The 23,136-nt window shown below is 44.0% G+C and overlaps 4 protein-coding genes across 6 annotated transcripts; 3 read left to right on the plus strand and 1 right to left on the minus strand.

Moving 5' to 3' along the window:
- The first annotated feature begins 338 nt into the window (after window positions 1-338).
- p2rx5 (purinergic receptor P2X, ligand-gated ion channel, 5) lies at window positions 339-6,705 on the plus strand. The gene is made up of 12 exons (XM_031857559.1): window positions 339-475; window positions 1,187-1,337; window positions 1,586-1,657; window positions 1,801-1,876; window positions 2,145-2,229; window positions 2,426-2,506; window positions 3,275-3,416; window positions 4,737-4,870; window positions 4,974-5,067; window positions 5,158-5,223; window positions 5,396-5,484; window positions 5,595-6,705. The coding sequence occupies exons 1-12, from the start codon at window positions 345-347 to the stop codon at window positions 5,845-5,847; spliced, it is 1,374 nt and encodes a 457-aa protein (XP_031713419.1). The 5' UTR covers window positions 339-344; the 3' UTR covers window positions 5,848-6,705.
- A 74-nt stretch (window positions 6,706-6,779) lies between these two features.
- emc6 (ER membrane protein complex subunit 6) lies at window positions 6,780-8,563 on the minus strand. Its single transcript, XM_031857560.1, has 2 exons — window positions 8,375-8,563; window positions 6,780-7,550 (listed from the first exon to the last, which is right to left on the minus strand). Exon 2 carries the CDS (start codon window positions 7,514-7,516, stop codon window positions 7,184-7,186), a length of 333 nt encoding a protein of 110 aa, XP_031713420.1. The 5' UTR covers window positions 7,517-7,550; window positions 8,375-8,563; the 3' UTR covers window positions 6,780-7,183.
- Window positions 8,564-9,306: 743 nt separating this feature from the next.
- Window positions 9,307-12,113, plus strand: shpk (sedoheptulokinase). 2 transcript variants are annotated; one of them, XM_031856965.1, is made up of 5 exons: window positions 9,307-9,522; window positions 9,641-9,782; window positions 10,598-10,772; window positions 11,119-11,271; window positions 12,035-12,113. In XM_031856965.1, the coding sequence occupies exons 1-5, from the start codon at window positions 9,355-9,357 to the stop codon at window positions 12,039-12,041; spliced, it is 645 nt and encodes a 214-aa protein (XP_031712825.1). In that variant the 5' UTR covers window positions 9,307-9,354; the 3' UTR covers window positions 12,042-12,113. The 2 variants fall into 2 exon arrangements, with proteins under 2 accessions (XP_031712825.1, XP_031712824.1); XM_031856964.1 differs by having other exon boundaries at window positions 11,470-12,060.
- Window positions 12,114-12,901: 788 nt separating this feature from the next.
- trpv1 (transient receptor potential cation channel, subfamily V, member 1) lies at window positions 12,902-23,039 on the plus strand. 2 transcript variants are annotated; one of them, XM_031856959.1, is made up of 17 exons: window positions 12,902-14,572; window positions 14,864-14,988; window positions 16,266-16,496; window positions 16,680-16,831; window positions 16,924-17,076; window positions 17,175-17,312; window positions 18,450-18,760; window positions 18,981-19,157; window positions 19,234-19,389; window positions 19,482-19,577; window positions 19,685-19,755; window positions 20,726-20,891; window positions 20,977-21,043; window positions 21,135-21,469; window positions 21,562-21,683; window positions 22,426-22,547; window positions 22,662-23,039. In XM_031856959.1, exons 3-17 carry the CDS (start codon window positions 16,285-16,287, stop codon window positions 22,736-22,738), a joined length of 2,355 nt encoding a protein of 784 aa, XP_031712819.1. In that variant the 5' UTR covers window positions 12,902-14,572; window positions 14,864-14,988; window positions 16,266-16,284; the 3' UTR covers window positions 22,739-23,039. The 2 variants fall into 2 exon arrangements, with proteins under 2 accessions (XP_031712819.1, XP_031712820.1); XM_031856960.1 differs by lacking the exon at window positions 14,864-14,988.
- Window positions 23,040-23,136: the final 97 nt, after the last annotated feature.

Here is a 23,136-nt window from a genome sequence, read left to right on the forward strand (position 1 = left end):
CTTAATCACCTGAGAAAATAATATGACACAAAATAATTTTAATTTAGAATAAGCCATATTAGGAATTTCACAGCAATATTAGCCAAAGTGGGTTTTAAAAGGCAACTAAAAAGTCAATGTGGATTCACGGGAGTGATTACTGCTCTAGAAAGTTTTGTGAAGCTCTCAAATTGTTAAAAAAAAACCCTGAAACAATCGTCTCACGTTGGACTTTCAGAGGAAACAGTGTTGGTGTTTTACAGCCCCTCTCTCGATGGGTTTGCCCGTCGCATGACCAGCGGCGCACTTGTAATAGCGTATCCGCTGGGAGCTGCCGCCTCACTCGGGTCCAGCGTGCGGGAGGAATGGCAGGCTGGGGAGGCTTCTTCGTGTCACTCCTCAACTACAAGACAGAGAAATATGTCATCGCCGAAAACCGCAAAATCGGTATATTGTTTAGACTCTACCAGCTGGCCGTGCTGGGATACATAATCGGGTGAGGTGCAATGCATGCCCCCTAAGACCCCTTTTTAGGCATGGAATAAAGTTAACCTTTTAGAAAGTGATTCACAAAGTTAAAAATAGTTGAGCTCGCCGAAAGCGTTGACTTTTTTTTACTGTTAAAGTGACAGCGCCGTGGAGTTTTAATGTTTTTACTTTGTTAAACTGTTGCGTATCAGAAGGAGTTGGTGGTGGATTCATTAATGCGTCAACTCGGCATTAGAGACAGGAAGCTATCTCATCACTGAGTGACGTCAGGCTGATGTATAGAGGAATGATGGAAAGTGAGCAGGTGACTGGGGCATTATGGGGAGAGTTGATAATATGACAGTATCTGGTTTGACCTTTAAAACGTAATTGTTAGTGAGTGACTGCAGGGGGGGGTTATAAAATCATATTTGACTCTGGCTCTCATATTTGGCTCTATGTACTGCTGCTCAGGGGGGGGGGGGGTCGTTTTAGTCAGTGGATGCTGCTGTTACCCCCAAATGCACACGCAGATGTGCAAAATAGTTCAACGCAGTTTCAGTGGAGATGCAGAAATGATTCCACGATGCAGTCGAGGATAGATTTACACATCAGCATTACTGCTTTTTATCTGTCTGACAGTGGTGCCGTCAGACCCGGACGTACTGATGCATGGCACCCTTATTCAACATAAGACTCTGAAACATAGTGAATCCAGATGTTTCGCTGAATGTCTCAGGTGGGTGTTTGTGGTGAGGAAGGGTTACCAGGAGAGAGAAGAGGCCATCCAGACCTCAGTCATCACCAAGCTAAAAGGTGTCACACTGACCAACAGCTCCGAGACCGGGCTTCAACTGTGGGGTGCTGAGGATTATGTCATACCCCCGAATGTGAGTGAGTCTGTCTGTCTGTCTGTCTGTCCATCTATCTATCCAGCTTACAATATTGATGTCAGTGCACTCCCCAATTACTCACCTGTCGAGAGCGATTACGAGGCTACTGAGTGTCTGCGTTAGCGGATATCATTAGCCTCAGCGTCTGTCTCCACAGATATAACAATATTGACCGTTTTAGGAGTGTAATTTGTTTAACCTTTTGCCTCTCAATCTAACTGTCTGGTCCTAATTTCATTTTGCAGGGTGAGCAGGTGTTCTTCGTAGTTACAAATTACATAGAGACCCCCAATCAGAGGCTGGGGTTCTGCGCTGAGGTGAGTATACAGAGGAGGGCAAATCTCCTTATTTACTTTTAATTGTGTGTTTTTTTTCTTCTCCATCCTAATATCTGAAATGACCATAGGTGAAACTGTGCAGGATTACAATGTCCACCTAAATGCATTTCCACATCCCACAGAGCTTCAACGTGCCAGATGGACGGTGCCAAAGTGACGATGACTGCGTCGAGGGGGAGACTGTGATAGCTGGCAATGGTGAGAATCGCTCAACAATAGTTTTTAGGTTTTAGCCTCAATTACAGGTTGAGATCTGTCCTGTTGGTCACTGACAATCTTAAAACTATATTTTTTTTCACGTAGAGGCAGTTTTTGTTTCAACAATATTCTGTATGATGTGAATATGATGCATCACGCAGCAGTAGCCTACACACACTACATACCAGCAGTATTCTGAATGTGTCTTACTGTAGCATAAACTCTCTATAAGCTCCACCCAGCCAAGAACCTTTGCTCTCTCCGTCAGGAATAAAGACCGGGTTGTGTTTAAACAGCACGGGGACCTGTGAGATTCACGCCTGGTGTCCTGTTGAGTACAGCAAGAGACCCACGTGAGACCCCTCCTCCCCTCTTGCAGAACTCTGGAAATGTGCCATTTTGTGCTACTACATTGACACTCAGTCTGATCCCTCACAGGGGCCGAGATATTTCACAGGTTCTATTTATTACTAATGCAGCCTGTCAGCTCCACTGGTTTGTTTTTATTTCACACAGCTGCCTGTCTCTCTCTCCCCCCCTCCCCTCCAGAGAGCCCTTACTGAGCGAAGCGGAAAACTTCACCATCTACATCAAGAATTTCATCAGGTTCCCAAAGTTTGAATTCTCCAAGTGAGTGTCCGTAAGTGGTGCTGATTGCTGGTGGTGCCTGTGGTTTCAGGGCATCATGTGCATAGATCACTGAGTGAGACCCGGCGGCTGCTCTGAATAGCTTTAGGGTGCAGAGAGCCTTCTATTTATACCAGCCTGTGCATTGCACTCAGTGAGACAGTGAAAACAGTCATCTGAGACGTCCTTGACTGCAGGCCTTGCCCTGGACAGGTGTCCCATCAGATGGGGCTGACCCAGAGAGCTGAGCCGCGGACATCTCTCTGCAGCCTGTTCAAGTCCTGCAAGAAAGCAGAGAGATGCCTCCGCTAATGCATCCGTCAGGATCTTATTCTCATCACACAACCAAGGCTTAATGAGAAGTGGCCGCCAATAGAAATCCCTTTTGATGAGTGTTACTCGAAAATGGCTGGCAGCAGTGCACGTCTCACAGTGTGTCACACCCGGTTTGTGCTTAGAGCCAGAGGGCGTAATGGTGTGGGCTGATCGACATATGCATACTGTATATGCTGGTGTGTGTGTGTGTGTGTGTAGAGGAAAACTCTACTTTTACAGTTCAGTCAGAATTAATCCAAGTAAGAGATCGCAAAAAACAGTGCAAGAGCTTTCTAAGGTTAAGCAGTAATAGTGTCTAAGAAAAAGATCGAAAGGTCAAATGTGCCGATATGAGAAGTTGGGAGAATTCTGGGAGTCTGAGTTGTTCTTTCCATAGTTCCTGAAGATCTGACATATGAAAGCTGTGCCTCACGACGGCTGTATTGACCCTTTTAGGTCCAACGTCCTTGAAACCTGCGACGACAGCTACCTGAAAAGATGCTCCTACGACAGCGAGGACAACCTGTACTGTCCCATCTTCCGCCTCGGAGATCTGGTCAGCTGGACTGGACACGACTTCCAGGACTTGGCTGCTAAGGTACAAAGTGTAACAATGTGCTATGTTGAGACTGTGCGTGGGAGGGATTTCAGTTCCTGGCTTCCTCACGGTCATTTCACATAACAGTTGTACTTCCCCTTGAACTAAAAAAACAAAACAAAACAATTATTCATATAACCATTGCTATTATTGACAAGGACGTATTTAAGGGAATCAGAACAAAAGCAGTGTCTATATATCGGGGTGGAAAAACAGTTCTGCATCTGAAACATCCCCAGTCTAGATTCTGCAGGCGACATTTGTCACCAATCTCTCTTTTGTTCTCTCTACTTCCTGTTTGTATCCAACACGTTCCATGAAATCCAGGCCTAATTTACCGCTTGACTATATAAAAAAAATGAAATCCAAATTCCACACCGCAGAGCATCAGGGCAAAGTACAGTAGAGTTGTGTGTGAACAAACACTCACAGTCTCTGGACTGAACTGAAGCTTGACTACAGCAGAGGAGTGTCTTATTACTCTAAAGTAAAGGGAGAGTCGTTACCTAAAATAGATTTTTTTTCTTGGACGAATTCATTTTGAAGATGCAAAAAGACAAGCAGCGTTATGAAACCACATGGAGCCCTGGTCGGAGGTTTGAACAGGTGTCTGTGCTGTGATTGGCTCTAAACAGCAAAAGCTGAGCAGACATTTAACTTCTGTATACTGCATTTTATGAATAACAATAAAATGCAGGTTCATCATGGACTTCTGCTTTATTGGAAATCACAGAGGTTGCGCAGAAATAGTCAAATAAATCACATCTTCATGTGTTTTTTTCAGGTGACATGGAGAGTTATTATCACGTGACCTAACAAGTATGGAGTTTTGGTCTTATAAATAAGAAATAATTGAAAAGCTTGAAATGATTTCCATACCGATGCCACATGATAGCAGCTAAATTACCAGCATGGAAATTGAGCTCCCTCTGCTGATGGACTGCTCCACTTACAGGGTCCTGGTGTTGTGCATGCTGCCACACCATCATGGCTTACCGGGACACTTGAATGGAACAGAGCCATCATGTAATGTTATTAGTAGCCTGTGCAGTGAAAATACTTTTTTTATGTGTGAAAAGGCATATTGTTAATGATTTTTTTATTTCGGTGACATCATATAATTCTCAGCAGAGCTCCACCCACCTTCGCTCTGATTTAAGGTTTAATCAGCAAGACAGATGAAAGTGATCGGATATGAAGCGGAGTTGAGAACCTGAAGGAAACGAACATGAAGTGTGCCAATATAGTGACCAGCTGCAGTAACACGTGTGATGTGAGGCTGCTCCGACATTCACAAAGGTCCCTGTTTTTGTCCGTCAGGGTGGGTCTGTTGGTATTCTCATTGAGTGGAACTGTGACCTGGATAAGGACTCCTCACAGTGTAATCCAGAGTACAGCTTTACCCGTTTGGACATGAACGTGAACAACTCGGTCACATCAGGATACAACTTCAGGTATGTCGCTTCACGCATTCAGCGAGATATAAATCATCCCACTAATAAACCCCTCTGACCTGATTTATTTCCATATTTGATCAACTGATCTTTGCCCCCACAGATATGCCAAGTATTACAAGGATCAAAATGGTGAAACCTTTCGCACTTTGTATAAAGTGTATGGGATTCGCTTCGATATATTGATCAATGGCCAGGTACAGCAGCGATACGATCCGTTTTCTTTCTAAGGGAGGTACATGATTCCGGTAATAGACTTGCAGTGAATGCCTGTTATTGTTTTGCAGGCTGGGAAATTCAATATTGTTCCCACAATAATTGCCATAGGCTCGGGTGTTGCCCTGCTGGGTGTGGTGAGTAATTTACTAAATGAATACGTTGATGTGTAATTGGATAATTGGTGATGACTGACGTTTGAAAAACATCCTATTAGCGTGAAACGAGAGGGCGATGAATGATGACCAGCAATAAAATAATGGTTCTCTGCAGGTTGTGAAAATCCAGTTGATATTATTTTTCTTCCAGGGAGCCTTCGCGTGTGATATGATACTATTGTACATGATGAACACAAGCTCCTTCTACCGAGAGAGGAAGTTTGAAATCATCAACTTCAAGTATGACTAACTGTGTTTACACAAACGTCAAACGCCTTCTTAAATCAGCCATATTCCAAACGTTTCACATAACATTTCTTGGCACATCTCCCTCGTACTGTATGTCACAGGAAAGACAAGACCAAACACAAGGATGGGAAGACAGGTCAGCGGGAGAGGAGATCCAAGAAACCAGCTGCGGAGAAAGAGGCCGCCAACTCCACTAAAAGCCCAGAGGACACCGAGGCCACGGCAGAGAGCCAGCTGCCTGTGGACCAACGGGGTCCCACCGTTCCACGCAATGCAGGACAGCGATACCCTGCCATTGTCTCTCCCCAAGCTGCAGAGCCAAGGCCTCACATCACCTTCGCTTCACACAATTAAGTTAAGCAGGCAGGCCGAGACCAACCACCTGCAGCGGTCTGCAAGAGGTGGAACCAAGAGACGGACGGATGTCCACTTCTCACCTACTGGCACGACTTGCTGGCACGCCACTAGCTTGAATGATGCTTGTCCCGACTACAAACATGTTGGTCCAGAGAAATGTAAATGTTCGACACTGTTCAAGTGGGCCAGAAAGGTGGTTTTCAGTGGCGGGGTCAGGGTCGAAAGCTGGGATGTGGGAGATTACAACAGGTTCATTGATAATCAGATGCAAAAGTGACAGAAGTGACTCATCTAAGACTTTTAGCCAATTGCCAAATATTTGCAGATTACTGCTTTACAAATGCAAATAATTAACTGTCTTGGTTGCATGTCATAAAATGAATGCTTACTTGGAATGCTTACTTGGATTAAGTAAAATAGACATTGTAGACGAATAAATAAACTGTAAAGTGATTTCTGCTAAATCAGTTCACAAAACACCTTAATGATTTTATCAGCACGGATTCAAAATGAAAATCTTTAAAAACATCTGCACTAGGAAGCAATATGTAATAAAATGAGTGAACGGTCTTAATTGTTGGTATTGCAGTTGAATGCATCGTGTACCTCTGTTGTGACAGGAATTTGTGTGTACTGTTAAACACTGATGTGTCTCCTACTGTATGTTGACGTTGATCTAAGCCATGCGATGGCTACAACAATCTTATTCACGATATTCACATGTGAAGCTGTGGAATGTCGTTGTGATGTGCACTGGCTGACTGGTAATGAATGGTGCAAGACATTGAAGTGCATGGACTCCTTTTCGTTTGTTCTTCCCGTTACTATTTATTAAATGGTCTTTATTGTTGGAAACAAATGTATTTGTCGTGATTATTTCATGATGAAACCGCCTGATGACAAACCGATAAATAATGTATAAAAACAAGTTGTACAGAGGTATTTATTTCAATCGGTAATCAGATTTGTTATAATTTAACTATGCTATTGTACATGAACTGTAATTAAAAGTGCTTACATCTAGGATGTAATCTGGTTTGATCTATGTTACATGATACAGTTACAGTCTACATTATCATAACTTTGGCTCTTATCCTGGTTATGGATGATACTGAGCACAGATCAGGAGTTACAGGTTGAATAAAGCTAGAATCACTGCAGAGTGCAAGTGTGGAGCAGGAAATATATGAACGGTTTATTCTGCATACTATAATTATTGACTGTTTAATATACAGTTCAAAATGGAAGAAGTCTTTTACTAATGGCTCATCTACAAACAGCAGGGCAGACAATAGTGTTAGGGCTAAGTCACGGTTATCCGTCATAGCTCATTCTAGTACACATGCACCATTCCGTAGAGGAAAGTCCAGAACAGGACGTAAGTGAAAAGACCTCCGACGAGGCCCCCGGTGAAGAGCAGCCGTCGAGATTTAAAGCATTTGTTCCACCGCCGTCCGGCCTTGAGAATGAGCAGCAGGGAGAGGAGGAAAGCAGAGAGGAAATAAAAAATGAAGCCATAGAGTCCAGTCAGCCCGAGGATGCCAGCTGTTGCTCCGGACAGAGCGGACACAGAGGTGCGGCAGTAGTCCAGCACGGCGGCGTTTCCCCTCACAGCCACTTCACTGATGAACTGTGGTCCCTCACGCTTGGCTACAAGTGCTGCCATGTTGTCTCAGGTCAGCTATCACAGGAAGATTCTCCTGTTTCAGGAGAGATTCAGACACAAAAATAGGAACATTTACTCAAATGGCCCTAACCTGGACAGAAGAACAGTTTTATTACTCAACTACATTTATATCACAGATACAGAGACTAAAACCTGAGATAATGAAATGCGGTGGATTGTTGCAGATTAGAAACCTCAACATCAAATACTGTAAAAATAAACTAACTGGACCAGCTACTTCTGAATAAATTCTGCTCATTATTGTGTCAGTAATAATAATACAATGACATAACACTCACTGGCTCCCCTCTGCTACATACGGGACAACTTTAGCTTATAATATTAACATTTACTGTGATATGTCAGTATTATGCTTGAAAAAACAACATTTGAATGCCGGACTTTTACCTGGAATACTATAACTTTTACTTTAAAAGGATCATAATGCTTATTCCACTAATGAAAAGCACGGCCATTACTTTATCAGAAATATATTAGACATTTTTAACATATTTAACCACGAGGACAAAATTACAAATATCGACAGGTCTCGATACAATGAAAGCCCCCTAATGTGTGTGGCAAAGACAAAAAAAGAGAAGCTGTCAGTCAGCCGTGGTTGATGTTAGCTTAGCCAGGTACTGACCCCAATAAATCAAAGTAGATCACGTCAGCTAACACCAACAAATTAAAGCGCTGTGATGACAAAAACACACAAAACACCAGTAAGAAACAAAAATGGATGAGACTCCAGTCTGAAGAGCCTGATGTCTGGGTAACCTGTGGAGCTAACAGGCTAGCATTAGCCTTTAGCTAGTCATCCGGCAGCTCCGACGGTATCAGTTGACAGATTCTCACCGGAAATAAACGCAGGGACTCGTTGGCTCCTCACAGCGCGATTACAGAAACATAATCTGCAACAGGCTTGGATAGTAGATCGTTTTTACGGAATGTCAGCATATATGGCACGGAAACAGCACATTCATTCTCGTTTGGATAACACACTTAACCAAGATTCAGCCATGTTCCTTCGCAGTGCATTGTGGGACAGGTCCAAACCGGATCAGACCAAAGAGGCGGCGAGGGTGTGGTGCGTTCTAAGCGCATTAGATAATAGGAAACTTTTATATTGCGTTTAAATACCTTCGAGCATAATTACTCGACTTGGGTGAGCATGCACATACAGGTAAATTCTCAAACGTAATTCAAATAGAATGTTTCACAACCCCACTAAACAGACGAAAGCAAGCTAAAAAAAAAACTAGATAACAATGTAAATTGCTGTTATAATTGCAATTACTATGTATTAATTGCTGTCAAATTTCCCCGAGATGCAGTATCTTTAGTTGTAGCATGGTAACAACGTGCTATTCTGGGCAACATAGGTTTTGTTTTCTCTTTTCTTTCCCCCAATAATCTAGATATCATAGACACAACAACAGCAAAGTTTGTTACCAGACAGACAATCAACCCTTCTCACCGAAAATAGTTAGCCTTGTCATACCAGGAAGATGGAATGAGTAGGCCAATACCTGAACTGCTTTCAGAAGCCATGCCAGTGAGCCAGCAGGCCTGGCACTGGCCCGGCTGAATGAAACGCAGGCTTTATTCTGCCAGAAAAGTTGGGACCTGTTGTAATATTTTCTTCCTCTTCAGGTTGATGGCACAAGCAGAAAAAATTGTGATATTTTAGATTTTCGCTGACATTTTCCTGCAGTATTGTTAAAGATGGAACTAATCGGTTAGGCGTAATTACTAATGTGTAAACGTCCTATTTCCTACATCGTTGAATGCAGCATAGTTGACTTTGCCTTGTCGCGATGATGCCGTACAGCTGAATGCCAAAACACCGAGTTTCATCAGCAGCAATGTCTACCTATATCCTCGGTGTAGACGTGGGCACAACGTCGGTCAAAGCTGTTTTATTTGAAACTGGCTCCAGGTCGGTGGCTGCCAGTCACGCTTTGCCAACTTCGTCTGATATAATAGACCACAGCGGGATACAGGTGAGTGCGTTCCGTGGTGCGTTCATTACCAAACAACTTTACCTCGCAGCTCAGCAATATTAACGCTGCTGTGTGCTTGTCTCGGGTGTAACCCGACTACGTGCCCGATGCCGCTTAGGCGAAAGAGCAGGAGACCGGCCGGATCATAGACACTCTGAACCGGTGCATCGGCCTGCTGTCCAGAGACAAACTGCAGCATGTCACCAGCATCGGGCTGTCCGGACAGATGCACGGGGTCTTACTCTGGAAAGCAAGGAGCGGTAAGACAAGTCTGCTGCAATGCATGCACGCACGCACGCACGCCGTTGCATTTCAGAAGGTGTGGTGTATTTAGAAACAACGGCTGTGGTACATGAGCAGTTTGAGCAACAAAGAAACGGACATTGTCGTTCTTGAAGTCATTTGAAGTGTAAAATTATGTTTTATCTAAGACAGTTTGAATGTATTGTTCAGAAGGTGTTACAATCCAAACAAAGACCATCTCCAGTTTCCTATTGTTTGACTTTTTATTATCGCAGGTCAGGTAGTGAATGGGTGGTTGTTTAAGTTAAAGTTCAGTTGTTTTCCTGAGAGCATGTGCTCCTGACAACCCCCTCTGTCTTTAGAGACCAACGATAATGCACAGTTTAATTTGGACAACAGTTCCCATAATGTTAAAATAAATTAAAAGATAAGATAAAACATTCACTAGTGAAGGCCACAGGGATTTGGAAGAAGCCTTTAGAGAAGAGAGCGATGTTTACACACTGCTGAATTACACCAATTAGCCAGTCTGTAATGTTGGTGACATTTGTAAGATGCTTTTTGAAAATAGATCGTGGAGCTGGGCAATTAGGGGAAGTGAAATCTTCTTATAACTCCTCCTTTTTAACAGAAACTTGGTTGGTCCGTTGTAGCTCTTTCGCAACTACGCCCTCTGCTGGTTGAATCCAAAACTTGATATGAAAATAGGTTAGTTATAGTAAATCTGTGCCACTGGAATGTTTTTTGCAACCAAACAAAACCATGAAGTCAGATGCAAGTTGTTTTGTCTGCTGTATTTTTGTCACATGTCTCTTGCCCCCCCCCCCCGCAGGTTGTGTTTGGTCCAAGAGGGATTTCTTCACAAGCGGAGACACCAGTCAGCTGATCACCTGGCAGGATGGGCGCTGCAGCAGCGACTTCCTGTCCTCTCTTCCCAAACCAGACTCGCATCTCAGCGTAGCCACGGGGTTTGGCTGTGCAACAATCCTCTGGCATGCAAAGCACAGGTCAGCACACAGTATTTTTTAGAAATCCCACGTAGAGCGTGTCGCGCCTCTTGATTTAGTGATTCAATTCAATTTATTTTGTATAGCCCAAAATCACAAATTTGCCTCAGAGGGTTTCACAATCTGTACACATGCGACATCCTCTGTCCCGGGTCCCTCACATCAGAAAAGGAAAAACTCCCCCAAAAAAAACTTTAACAGGGAGAAAAAAAGGAAAAAACGTTAGGGAGAGCAACAGAGGAGGGATCCCTCTATCAGGATGGACAGAAGTGTGATAGATGTCATGTGTACAGAATGAACATAACAGATACGAGAGTGAACTAAAAGATGTGCGCTTTCTCTGCAGGCCTGAGTTCCTTGAGGACTTCACCGTTGCAGGTACCATCCAGGACTATGTGGCCTCCATGCTGTGTGGTTTGGACGGGTGTGTGATGACGCCCCAGAACGCAGCCAGCTGGGGCTTCTTCAACACCTCCTCCAACCAGTGGAATACAGACATGTATGTAAAGGGAAGAACTTCCTGTTCAGTTGAAGTACTAAACGCATGAAACGTATTTTACAGTTTGTGCATGATCAGTTGTTAATCTGACATCACTTTGGCATTGTAAGCTTGTGATGAACTGTACAAAATTGTTATGCGTCACAAGCTACTGTGTGTGTGTTTGTGTGTGTGTGTGTGTGTGTGTGCATGCTCTAGCCTGAAGGGTGCCGGCTTCCCTTTGCACCTGCTTCCTCAGTGTGTGCCATCTGGTGGCTTGGCGGGACAAACGTGCTCTGACTGGCACGGTATCCCTGCTGGTACGCCAGTGGGGGCTGCCCTGGGAGACTTCCAGTGCTCTGTCTACTCCTGCATGAGTGCTCGGACAGATGCAGGTGAAACAGGAAGTCTGGGCATTCCTCTCAGGGCCGGGCTTTATGCAGTACTTTTCATGCACTTCAGATTAAAGACTCCATTACGGCTGTACCATGAGGTTTTGCATCCATTAGATTTCTTCTAATGCACTACCGATTATGCTTCAATACACTGTAGTTAAAAACAGCAAAGAGAACAATAGCAAAGCATAAGAACGGTTTAACATAACAATAAAGTCAGTACACAGCAGTAAATACCCATGTCTTAGTCTGGACTCATTATGTTTGAGCACGCATAGGAAAACAAATCCATTATAGATCAAGTGTAATCCTGCCATCAGTGCCTCTTGCATGAGCTGTTAGTTCATATGCCGTAGATGACAGTTTGCATCTGTCTCCTAATTTCGCAGTTCTTAACATAAGCACCTCAGCCCAGCTGACCTTCGCCATGCCAGCCGACTTCAAACCTCCAGATTCTCCTCAGCCGGCCTCCTCCATCTCCTACTTCCCCTACTTTGGCGACTCGTACTTGGCGGTGGCGGCTTCACTCAACGGCGGAAATGTAATGGCCACTTTTGTGGGGATGCTCGCTGCCTGGATGAAAGAGCTCGGTATGTATTTTTTAGCCGCGCTAGTACTGTGGTTCTAGGGGGTGGAGGCGTCTGTTCATTACTTTGGTCCGGACTAAAATATAGCAACTATTGCAAAGTTATTTAGTATAGGCATTCATGGTCCCCAAAGGATAGATCCTAATGACTTCAGTTATCCCGACTTTTCCTCGAGCATCACTGTGAGATTGACACATGTGGCGTTGCGTGAAATGTCTCATCAACTATTGGATTGATTGATTTAAATTGTTGAATCGTTACTCTCATCCCTCACAGGTACGGAGATGAGTGACTCGGGCTTGTATGAGAAGCTGATTCACTGCGCCCTGAATCAGGAAACGAGCGACCTGAGGGTGAGCCCTACGATCCTGGGGGAGAGGCACAACCCGCTCTGCTTGGGTCAGGTCGCCAACATCTCCACCACCAATCTCTCCCTGGGTCATTTGACCAGGGCGCTGTGCCGCGGAGTGCTGGACAACATCACCTCCATGATGCCTGCTGAGCGTCTACAGCAGGCTGGGATCAGCAGGATTGTGGGTATTGGGAGCGTCATCGCCCGCAATGAGGTGCTAAGGCAGGAGGTGGAGAGGGCGTTTCCTCAGCCGGTGGTGTACGGGCAAAACGCAGACTCCGCTGTGGGCGTGGCCATGGTCCTCTGTGACCGACTCTGAATGAGAGTTGTAATCCACAAGGGAATCCCCGTCTGTTTACTGGACTAAGTGAATACTTTGCACAACCTTAAAGAACGGCATTGCTTTGTCTAAAAAGGGAACGATCAGGCAAAGGGAAATGCTACGACATATTTTGCTCTGCGAAGCTAAAGATGCCTTGTGTAAAGCGTGTTTTGTCAGATGCGTCAAGTTCATGCTCATTTCCCCTGTGTTGCTGAAAGGCTATGTATAAAATCCATGAAGTAGATCAAAATCACAGCGCTGCTGGACTGTTATGAAGGTCACATATTTATGATCCATAACAGGATGTCCGTATTTAAGGGTGGACTCCATCTTTAGATGAAACCATAGCTACTGCATGGTTTACAATAGGCTATGAAGGAGATGGTTTTTTTCTCAGTTCATTTTCTTTCACATCCGTCTGCCTCATGGTTTAAATGTCGTCGGGTGCAAGGAGCTTATTTTCTTTTAATTTCCACTCACCATCTAAAAAGTCTAAAAAAAGATCATTTTCAAAAGTCACAACATTATCCTAACGCAGTGGTCCTGTGTGAGATGAAAAGAAAATTGAATATGCGATATGCAATATAAATAAGATGCAGTTCATATGTATCTATAATCACAATTCATTAGACTGTTGCGGTGTGGTGTAGTTAGAAGCCTTGCTTTAGTACCAGAGTTAATATGGCCTCTTTATCACCTGTCAATTTATTGTAAACGATGATTACTGCTCTTTTCTTTGCCGTCTTAATTTGAAGTCTTAATCTTCCATTTTGAACTGTGAGCTCCTCACAGAGTGGGGAAATGTCCTTGATTAACGTCAGTTTTTTATATTAATTTTGCTTCTACCACTCGTCAACTTTGTTTTCAAGAAGATGATCTTAATTTATCAACCGCTGTTGAATTTGTCGTGCTGCTGCTGCTGCTGGTGCTTTTTGATACATGGAATATTTCTAGCAGCAATGTGGTCGTTTTCTATAATAATAATGAGTAAATACAGTTGGGACTGTGAGAAACGCACACAACATCAGTGTCGTTAGGAGTGCCAATCATTCGGGGCACAGTTATATGCAGTTTTTTTTCTCTTATAGGGTCATTAGCTCACAGCCGATGTGGTTATGGTACAAATAAAGCAGTATTAATAACTCATTTTGTCTCGGATCTTAAATATTTTGAATACATTTTGATGTCAATATCTTCTTATACTTGAACTAGGATTATATTCTGGTGCATTTGTCCAAGTTTTAAATGTAAATCACAGAGTGCAAAGCCAGATAAACACCGGTTGTGACACATCAGGCGGCACAATATCGGATGTAAAGTCTTCGTTGCCTATTTGGGTAACATTTTAATAACTTGAGCCATTCTGCGCTAACGGTAACCACGTCAATATGTGAAGCCTTGTGCACCGTGAAAAAGGGGAAGTGATCTTCAGAAAGGAAATCGTCAGATGATCTCTTGAATGCAGATTTACAGCGTGGTAGGCAAAAGCTTTGCAACCACACAGTCACAGGAACACAGCAGCGCTGAAAAACAAACACACCCACATGTAAGTGAAACTAGAGGAGGCACATAAGACACACAGGAGGCAATGTTATGGACTAAAAAAAAGAGCCGCTTCAGAAATAATATACACGAACCTGTGAAAGAAAAGCAGCAATTCAGAAGGGTAAGTTCATTTATTTTTCTGTATTACCTCTAAGTTAAATAAAAAAAGTTCCTGTCTGAACGACTTATGACAAAGTTAAACTGCTCTGATTTGTTGATCATGAAACGTGTTCAGTGTCGGGTAACATACTGGTACTTTGTGGTATTTCTTTTGCTGTCTTAGCATCAGTAGAGATGGTCAATACATCCTTTAAAGCACTCAGGCCTCCATTAATGTGCTCTGATATTCTCTTGGGTGTGTCATTTTATCTCCCATCATGCTTCTTCCTATTGTCTCTCACCGCCTGTCCAGTAAATGAGCATCTGAGGACAGAAAGCCTTATCTCTGAAGGACTCGCCATTGTGTGCAGCCGACTGTTATGTTTTGATCACATTTTTAAAGAAGAAGACAATCTGGAGCAGGAAGACTTACTTGTGGTGAGTCAACTGATGTGTTAATGGTTTTGTTTACCAGTTTTGAATCATTAGATTGCTTCTGGTCCTGAAGGACATTGACAAACATGTTGAGTATCAGAGGAATCCTCTTAGTCTGAACATATTTCTGTACACTCTCATAGCAAGCTATTGTGACTAGTTTTCATGTATTTTGTACATTTTGAACATACCGCCACGCTTACATTTAAAAAAAACAAAAACATGCAGTGCACTGCTTGTTTTTTTCTGGTTGTTTTATGAGATTTAATAAGGATATGAGAAATGATGGTAGTGGTTTCATCGTTTGTGTGTATTAATATTTGTTAATAATTGTACATCTGTAGCATGGCGTGGAAGAAGCTGCTTCGGCACACACAACTGAACAACAAAGAGGTTATGAAATACAGTTTTGTCAATGACAACAAATATTTAATTCATTCAGATGTGCTACTAAATAATTGTTAAAAGATACATTTGTGTTTCATTGGAGATGAGCATGCAGTTCATACTTCTGCATTTTTCCATCCTTTGTTTCTTGCTGCACTACACATCCCTCTGAATCTTATGATCACAGTGTCTTACGGGGGTTTGTACTGAGTCACCAATTCCCCATTTCGTGACTGAAAAGGGGAACAAGAAGCCACCAAAGATTAGGTTCCCATTGTCCTCAACATGATTCCTTAGATCAAAATAGCATACGTCTTTTTATTGTGATCAGCTGAACTCTGCGGGAATCTTTTCATGTCATTCACATTCTGTGTCTGTATAAACCTTACTGCTTGTGATTTGATTATTCTGCAAAGAAGTGGATACCGGATCAAGTTCTGCGTGCAGAGCTGCCATGGAAATCTGTTTCTAAATACACTCCTTTGTTAGTCACTGGGGCTGAAACATCACATGTCTGGAAATATGTCTGTGAGGTGATCCCCTGTGGCAGAGATGTCCCAGGCCCAGCTGATACAAACACATAGTAACTCATGTTAAAGCACCAACGCAGCACACTTGTGGCCCACTAGAACAAAGCAAAGAGTATGTGTGACCCATTGACACAGTTGTGTGCCGTTCAGCCAAAGAGAAAAACATTTCACGTCGTAGAAATGTTTCTTTTTTTGCCTTACCTCGCTTGGATGGCTCCTAACCCTCAAATTGGAAACCACTGGTCTACAGGAAGTAAAGTTTCCTACTTCTCCACATGTGTACCTCTAGTAATCAAATTCACTTCACTGCATCTGTTGGTTGTTGTCTGAATGACACACTCTTGTTTCTGTGCGTCCATGCAGATCACTGGAGCAAGAGGCCATGATGGAGAAGTCAGAGATGTTTGGCTTCTCTCTGGAGGCAGATGACCGGACGGAGGAGGAGAAAGCGCGGCAGAAAGCGGCAAGGAAGGGCGGTGTGGCTTCTGCCCTGGGTCTGGGCCAGAAGTCGCCCAAGGCCCCCATGGACACTGATTACCTTGAGGAAATGGAGACGACCAGGCCTCAAATCAGATTCAATCTCAACTTTGACAAGTGAGCCTCACCATGCAAACACAATGTGATCTCAGCCTTTCTTTAATTCTCATTATACCATGAGTGCTGTGCATTATCAAGCCCCACGCTGTGGATTAATGTGGAGTGTGAGGCGGCTTGACCTCTTGACCCGCGTGAATCTTTTTGCAACCGTGTTGTGTGTGAAATTATTTTTGTCTATAGAGGGATTCGAGGCGAGGAGCAGAACAAGAGAGACAGCAAGACGTTGACCATCGAAAGGTTGTTTGAAGCGGTGGCCAGCGGGGATGTCAGAAAGCTGGACAACCTGCATCAGTACCTGCGCCAGAACATGAAGAAGCTCTCCGACTCCCTGTGTGAGTGTGAGACCCCGTAATGCAACAGATGCGCCAAACAGTGAGCCGTAGACTTGTGTGTCATCTCCCTGAATGTGTGGTTACACCCGCAGATCAGTCCTATGGTAAAACCGCCCTGATGAAGGCTCTGCTGCACCTTAAGGACGGCAAGAACGAGACGGTGGAGCTCTTAATCGACATTTCAGAGAAGACGGGCGACCTTAAGGAGTTTGTGAATGCAGCCTACACCAACAGCTACTACAAAGGTAAACTGTGTACGAAGCAGAATTGCTGAGAGAATAAACTTTTGCGACATTATCAGATTTTTTTTATATGGACTGTGGTTTATGTGTGACTCTGGCAGGCCAGACAGCTCTCCACATTGCCATTGAGAGGAGAAGTATTTCCTATGTGAAGCTGCTGGTCAGTAAAGGAGCAGATGTCTATGCCAAAGCCTGCGGGGTATTCTTCCAGCCACACGATGGCCCCAACTTCTATTTTGGTGAGTCCATGCTGCTGCAGGGAGGAGCGCCCTTCTTTAGAGCCTCACACAAAGATCATCAAGATTCACATTTCACTGCTCCTGTTGTTGAGTGAGGCTTTTTTTTTGTATTTTCACAGCATCTCGTGTGACAATGAGCAACATAAAGCAATACATTTTTTATTATTTCTAAGTTGGTAATTTTCTTAATTTCCTTTAAATTATTCAATTTTACTTTAAAGGAGCTCAATACGGAATTCAGAGCATATCTGTTGGCTCCACACGGGTCTCAACATAGCAGTGAAAAGCTAACGGTGCTAACGGCACTGACAACAGCAACAGTACTGAAATAGCTAACAGTTGGCGTTACGCTCCACTATATCTTTGCATGCAACTAGCTGTTTGTTGCTATAATAATGCTCCTTTAATTAACACCTTTAATGTTAGTTCATAACAAAGAAGGACGGCAGTACAGCAGTATTGAATTAGCATCGTCAGGGTCACATTCAGCATTTTAACTTTTAACGTATGTCTTGTTGAAATTCAAATTTCAACTAAGATATTAAATGTTTACATCGGGGTGAATCTTCATTGAGTCTGGAATACTTAATGCTTTAACTCTTTTAGTTATTTATTGTTAAAGGAGGTTTTCCACCTCAGTACTCTCATTCATTATTTAAGTTATTTGTTGGAGGGTTTTGCAGTTTATATCCCCTTAAGTCCAGGGGGATATTAAAAACCTAGGGGAGGGCCTTGCTTTTTTAAAACGTGAAAAATAAGACTCAGCAGCCCTACCCGCCATAATCATTTTTGTACAGTCCCTAAGTTGAATACTGGACCATAATTGGCTTCAAAACTAATCACAAAATCATGCTTGCATGAACATGTCAAAAACATAAACTTTCCCCCTTCAACTGATGAATGTAGTCTTTAGTGTGAAACTCACATACATAACTTTGCACTGTGTCCGAGTGAAATAACAATAAACAAAAAACAACAACAAATGTGTGGAGGGGGGTCAGTCTGGCATCAGTCTGATGTACTTTGATGGATTAGACGTAGACACAAGTTACACATTCAGACAGAGATGTATTTAAATCAGTTGTATGTATTTTTAAAAAGCTGTTGCTTAATTGAGTCTCTCTGTGTTGTCCTCAGGTGAGCTGCCTCTGTCTCTGGCAGCCTGCACCAACCAACCCACCGTGGTGGACTTCCTCATGGAAAACGAGTACCAGCGAGCGGACGCTAAGATGACGGACTCTCACGGCAACACGGTGCTGCACGCCCTGGTGATGGTGGCTGCCAAATCCAAGGATATGGACAAGGATAACACAGAGTTCATTACCCAAATGTACGACCGCATCCTCAACACCACCGCCCAACTGCACCCAAAGCTGAAGCTGGAGGACATCGTGAACCTCAAGGGGCTGACGCCTCTCAAAATGGCTGCCAAGACTGGCAAGATCGGGGTAAACACTATAGTCACTGCAGTCACTTCAGACATAGTAGAATAGAAATGTACTATAGGCCCCCAGCTCCTCTGACAACCCAATTAGTACTGTTTTGGCTGGGAGCTTCTGGATTGGGGTCACAGACAAGTCTACAATTCCAGTCTCACTGTTGTACTGTACTTGGATTAATGTGATTGAACAGTCTCAGACATGATTTTGCTCTTTCGTTTGTCTGCAGCTTTTTGCACACATCCTGAAACGGGAATTCCACGAGTGTCACACTAAGCATCTATCCCGTAAGTTCACCGAGTGGGTTTACGGCCCCGTACACAGCTCCCTTTACGACCTGGCCTCGGTGGACTCTTTGGAGGACAACTCAGTCATGGAGATACTGGTCTACGGCAGTGACATTCCTGTGAGTCCCAGCATTTTGAGCCCGGTCGGGGCAGCTGCTGTCGTTATTCTGTGCTCAAGCATCTGTCTCTCCTCAGAACCGCCACGAGATGCTCCAGATGGAGCCTCTGAGCCACCTGCTGGAGGAGAAGTGGAAGAAGTTTGCAGGTCAGATGTTTTTTCTCAACTTCCTGGTCTACCTCCTGTACCTGATCATCTTCACTCTTGTCGCCTACAATAAGAAATCTGGAAAGGTGAGCTGGCAGCAAACTGTGTGATTGATCTGTGTAGCCATCCCAGACAGACCTGTGCTGATGTTGCTTTTTGTTTCTTCTGTGTCCCACAGCTGCCGTATCCCCTCAAACACACCATAAAGGGTTACCTGTATGTTTCAGGCCAGCTAATGATATCGGTGGCAAACTGCTATTTCTTTCTCATAGGGGTATGTTTGTGTTTTAAATAAAAATATCCAGTGGCTCATATCACCAGGTTGTAGCAGCTGTGTTCCACTAATGTGATTAATCAAAAAAACCTTATCTAAATTCCTAGATCTTAGAGCTGAAGAGGAAACGGCCGAAGCTGCAGACGTTGCTGATTGATGGATATTATGACATTCTTTTGTAAGTATAGTGAAGCTTATCTCCCATGCGTGGTTTGAAATAAAGGTACCGAGTGAAGTTCTGTGTTTTTCACCGAAACAAAAGGAGAAAATTGGACTTGGAATCATCCTCGACTGGCAGCGTCTTCCAGTTGATAGATGGCATCATTTCTACCATAGTGGTTAGTGATAGTAACAGACGCAGCATTTGCATGGGTACATAGTTATTGTTTCTTTAACTATATACCCATGCAATGTCTGTTGTGGTGCTTGTCAGTCACTCTTAGCTTTGTCTTAACAATGTGGGTTTTGCCACAATACTGACACACCAACAGTGTCCTTGTTATCCCAGTGTACTAATTATTCTACAATCAACTGAAACCCCTTGACTACACACATATGATCTCCATTTAACTAACTATGTGGCTTCTAAAACCACCTGGCTGCACCAGTGATCATTTAAAGGAGGAGTCAGCGATTCTGGAGAAAGACTGTTAGACACATGAACTCAACACTCAGACAAATATCCCCCTTTCTTTCTCTTTATACATCTGTGGCCTGTCCCCTGTCGCTGATTGGCTGCAATAGTGTTGTGCCCTGTTGTTCCCATTTACAGAGCAGGAGCTGTGCATGAACACCGGATTTTTTAAATGTACAAATAGCGTACCGCGAGGAAATGTATTGGATTAGAATTGCTGACTGCAACTTTTAAGTGTGTCCTATTAAAGGGGGTGAATATTTCTAAGAAAAATGATGTAAAAATAAAACATTAAACATCCACAGGGGTGTGAATACTTTTTTACAGGCACTGTATAATTTAAAGTACTCCATGCGTAATCACCAAATAACTCGTGGGATTTCTTGCATGGCACAGACTGGTGACGTGTAACAGTTTTGGATGATCTGGGATGGATTATACAGGACACATTTACATTGTTAGAATTTAGAATCACAAAGCTGCAGGTTCACAGTTGCTTCTCTGCTGTTGATAGCTTTGTGCAGGGCGTCCTCTTCCTGGTCTCGGCCGGGCTGTATTTGTTCGGGATGACGCAGTACCTCGCCTTCCTGGTGCTGTGTCTTGCTCTCAGTTGGGTGAACATGCTCTACTTCTCCAGGGGCGACAGACACATGGGCATCTACAGCATCATGATCCAGAAGGTAGTCCACACAGGTCACACTGCAGCAAGGTGAACATCGCATTGAACGATTCGCTGAAGCCCTTTGTCTCTTTTCGTCTTTGTAGATGATCCTCAGTGACATCCTGCGCTTCCTTCTCGTCTACATCGTCTTCCTCATTGGATTCTCAGCAGGTAGTGTTTAGGCAGTGACCTCATTTAGGATCCAACATGCCATGAATGGAGGATGCACTGTATGTAATCTGTTTCCTATGTCCCGACACAGCGGTGGTCACCCTGCTCATAGAGCCTAAAGTGAAAAACACCACTGTAATTCCGACGCCGAAGGGGCGTCTCTATGGTCCCATTGATCCTGGTGAGGAGTGTGTCAAACCCTCCTTCACAAACATCCCCTACACCATAATGCAGCTCTTCAAGTTCACCATCGGCATGGGCGACATGGAGTTCACCCAGAACCACGAGAACACAGAGGTCTTCTACCTGCTCCTCATCGGCTACATCGTGCTTACCTACATCCTGCTGCTCAACATGCTCATCGCCCTCATGAACCGCACCGTGGAGAAGACCACAGTGGAGAGCGCCAGCATCTGGAAGCTACAGGTGAGGCGTCCAGCGGAGGCTCTGTGGTGGTCGAGGGGAATGTGTCTGTTCACAGCAGATGTGGTCTGATGGCGTGCTGTGACTGTTTTCAGAGGGCCATCACGATCTTGGAAATGGAGAGAAGGCTGTCTTGCTGTCTGAGGAAGAGGTTCCGCTGCGGGGTGGAGATGAACCTTCGCACCGCTCTTGGAGATGACCTTCGCCGGTGTTTCAGGTTGGCTTCTTTCAGTTCAGCGACAGTACAATCAGTGACTGCCGCGTTTCGAGGGGCTCCATCAGAAGCTGCATGTGAACCACCTGGATGACATGACACGCACAGACCTCCTTGCCCAATCACAGATTAGGAACCAAAGTTGCTATCGCTGTGTTGCAATAATTTTGTGGTAATGTGATTATATTTTGGTAACATGCACCGCTAAAACACTGGATGAATTGTAATAACTCGATCCATCAAATTTTTTGTTTTGCCCATCACTTTGGTTTATGACATAATACCTGCAAAGCTAATGGCATTCCCATCAGCCTCAGCTGCACTTTGTTGCAGTGCCAATTAGCCAATGTTAACATGCTATCATGCTAAGCTAAGATGCTGAAAACTGGAAACATTGTACAATCTACATATTCACAGTGACAATGTGAGCATGCTAAATGCTAACTTCAAGCATAGAGGAACTAGTTGGTTTCTGGGACTGTGGGCAAATATAAAGTGAAGCCAGCATGTGCAATCTGCTGTGTGCAATGTGCACCGTGTTAGCTGACAGGTAACTAAAGGCCACAGGATACACACATAATAATAAAGGTTTAGGCTTGAAGATATAAGAATAGATGCAGCTGTGCGAGGGGGATCGATTGACGCGCAGCACACTGTGTTCTTCACTAATTTGCCTTCTCTGGCAGCTGATTGATGCATCAGCCCGCAGACAGTAATTGGAGCATGTGTCCTCTTGTCGTCTCAGAGTGGAGGAAGTCAACTGGAACAAATGGAACATCAACCTGGGCAAAATCAATGAGGATCCCGGGTGCTGGGATGGCGCCCAACACCCTGCCTCAGACAGCCCGCCGATCAGAGCGAACAGAGGTGCGGAATCATGAACCCAAACGTTCTTCGATTGAATCATGTTTTTGGTGTTTTTTTTTCCTCTGTGAGAGCAAAGTAGTCCACACCGTGTAACATTTCCTCCTTCGTCCACAGGGAGGAGCTGGAGAAGCTGGCGGATGCCGACAACTCAGTCCACAGAGATGAGTCCTCTGAACAGCTCACCGGTCTGAAGAGACGACGCACGCGGAGCTTCACTGTCCGCTCGGCCTGGCTGACCCGAGCATCGGGGCATTCAAACCTAAAGACATTATTCAGTTCCCCAAGAAATGTAACTGTCAAATGTTTGACCTGCCTTTGTGACTGACAGATACTCCCAAGTCGGCTTTATTTTACATTTTGAATTGAAATTTTCTTTGAGGCAATATCTTTGTTCCTCTGACTGACAAAACCTTCTCAAAAAAAATCTGCATCAAGAGCCGGCTTAATTGCTAAATGTTGAACATTTGCAACACATTAAACATGTAATCCAAAGGCTTCTCTGCACATGCTGATTCTCCCACCACATGAACAGGATGCACATCCTCTCCGCACAAAGGCCAGAGCCTGCCTGGCACCTCTGACATCTCTC

The sequence above is a fragment of the Anarrhichthys ocellatus genome, unplaced genomic scaffold (genome assembly GCF_004355925.1).
Source record: "Anarrhichthys ocellatus isolate YVR2014 unplaced genomic scaffold, GSC_Weel_1.0 scaffold18, whole genome shotgun sequence".
Classification (NCBI taxonomy): domain Eukaryota; kingdom Metazoa; phylum Chordata; class Actinopteri; order Perciformes; family Anarhichadidae; genus Anarrhichthys; species Anarrhichthys ocellatus.